We start from the raw sequence: 2,403 nt of genomic DNA, 5'->3' as shown, positions 1-2,403 counted from the left end.
TGATTGAATTGGCTTCTCCATTGTAAGCAATATAAATCCCACTCACAGTAGGAGGGTAATGGTCCTGCTATCCAGGAAAAAATTGAAGGAACGCAGACGACCGACTGCCGACCTGGTACCTACCCTAACACAACACCTCGTCATCAGCAGATGGCAATTACATAGATACCTCAAAGATACGAACACGTCTCAAGATAGTGACCAGCCTGCATTCATTCCTCTAAAACCCAACTTATTCTATCACCTCCGAATTATTATCTCGGCAACAGCGATCAGGATCCGGAAAAACAGCGATGTGAATGGTCTAAGCACCTCCCCAGAACAAAATCGTCTCCAAGACCTACAACAATAGACTTACTCCCCTAACTGGCTACCATTACTGCCTAAACATAATAGAGTTTGACGTCTATCTAAAACGGATAGTCTTAAGGACCAGACTTGTAGATCCCCAGTGCCAGAGAGTGAATGTAAAAAATCAGGCTCTGTATGCACCATTTGTGTTTGACTAACTGTGCATGCGAGAGTTTCAGACAAGATCATAATCCATATGACTTCTCCAACTTTTGGATCTGGTTCAAAAAGATCCAGGTCATCATGACATGGGGCGCTATTCGCACGCAGTATGTGCCGAATCCGGTGTAGAACTTCAGGGGTCCTCCTTGAGCCAGCGTCTTCAAGGCACAATCAACGGATCCAGTGTAAGGGTACCTCCCGTCAGGGCCGGGTTGCATTTTTTGAATCTGAGTTTTCACGTAGTCAAAAGGCAAGCTGCAAGCAGAAGCGAAGAATCCAGAGACGGCACTAGCACCAACGAGAGTCGGAACCTCGGTAAAGCCCAAATTGTCTCTGAAAAACTCCACAGACTGATCATACGAAGCAAGCATACCCATGTTCAGGGCCATGGCTCGCACCACAGTCGGGCCAGCTCCCTTCCACAAGGCCAACACGCCCTCATCCTTGGAGATCCGGGTGAGCGCATGGAAAGCGTTCTTGTAGTGCCGCTTCTGAGCTTCAGGGAGGGTAGCGTCCGCCTGCATACGGATTAGGGCAAGATCGGCAGGAGAACCCACAGAAGCCCCGACGGCACCGGCAGTCAACCCGCACAGGGCCTTCTGGTACAATGGCAAGGGTTTCCCATCGTTGGCAGCCACCGCCTTGTTCGTCAAAATCCTAAACGTCCCCAACCTCGCCGTAGTGTAAGTCGCCTGCCGCAGCAACCCAGCGGACAAACCCTTGTAGAGCCCACCAAACCCCTCATTCGCAATAACCTTCTTCGCCACCTCCATGGCGCCTCCCTGGCCCAGCTGAATGCGCACCTTGATCATATCCACCGGCTGGATCACGCACGTAGCGCCCATACCCGAAAGACCTCCATTCACGAAAGGTTTGATCGTGGTCCACACCGTCGAGGTCGCCTTCACGGCGTCAACAGTCGGAGGAGAAGCGCTCTTGGTGTCAACAGCAGCCATGGCTGTAGCTGGATCTCTCTCGCTCGACCACCAGAGGCTTACGAAACGCAAGCCGGGAGGTAGAGATCACGCAGCTAGCTACAGCAAAACGGAGAGCCAAGGAGGGGCGAGAGAAGGGTGAAATGGGTGGAGCCGAAAACCAACAAAAGAGTAACGGTGGAGGGCACGGGCACGGAGGGGAAGGAGCTGAGAATCAGACGGCACCGAACCATTATTTTCCCCCACCATGGGCGGAATTCTCAACGTGGCTGCGGCGCCACCCGCGACTCGAGGGCGGGCGGGCTACACTGATTGCCATCCCGCCCGTCGCCCGCCGCAAGGGCCACCCGCCCTGGCGCGGCCCCTCGTCGCTTCCTCATGAAGGTGAGTGACCTGGGCTGGGGCTGGGGCAGGGGAACAATGTGTGCCCCACTACACCACACCGTGTTCACACATGCAAGCTTGGAATAATAGATTGGGGGGGGGGTCTTGGAAATGGCTGCTTTCAACTTTTTGAAAGTTTCATACAATGCTGGAGACTCTCACATTTTTTTTTGAATCGTGATAGAAGTTGGGTATTGGTAGGAGCCTTACTATTACCTACTTGGTGACGTTGTTGGATAATATAAGTAGATGTGGGTGGAAAGCAGTTTTACTCTTTTTTGTATTTTGTATTTATTTTATTTTATTTGAGTGGCTTTGATCATTGTTTGCATGATTTTTCACTGTTACACCTTTGTAACTTCTTCTATTGGCTCTGCTACATTGTTTACTTTTTGTTTGTCTTCACTTCTATAGTTGCTTGTGCTTTCAAGATTGTTTTGTTTAAATGCCTGTATATGACTAGTGATTTCTAGATATATTTGAATTTAAGAATAACTTGATTTTTTTTCTTATCCTTTGATAAATAAATTATTATTATAATTTTATGTCCTTCACTTAAACTAATTTTATA

General features: G+C 49.1%; 1 protein-coding gene across 1 annotated transcript; it reads right to left on the bottom strand.

Annotated features, from left to right (window-relative positions):
* Positions 1 to 1,747, bottom strand: LOC112289844 (mitochondrial dicarboxylate/tricarboxylate transporter DTC). Its single transcript, XM_024535496.3, has one exon. It carries the CDS (start codon positions 1,467 to 1,469, stop codon positions 537 to 539), a length of 933 nt encoding a protein of 310 aa, XP_024391264.1. The 5' UTR covers positions 1,470 to 1,747; the 3' UTR covers positions 1 to 536.
* Positions 1,748 to 2,403: the final 656 nt, after the last annotated feature.

Source organism: Physcomitrium patens, chromosome 12 (genome assembly GCF_059467195.1).
Source record: "Physcomitrium patens ecotype Gransden chromosome 12, ASM5946719v1, whole genome shotgun sequence".
NCBI lineage: Eukaryota > Viridiplantae > Streptophyta > Bryopsida > Funariales > Funariaceae > Physcomitrium > Physcomitrium patens.
This window is presented reverse-complemented; position numbering and strand designations above follow the sequence as displayed.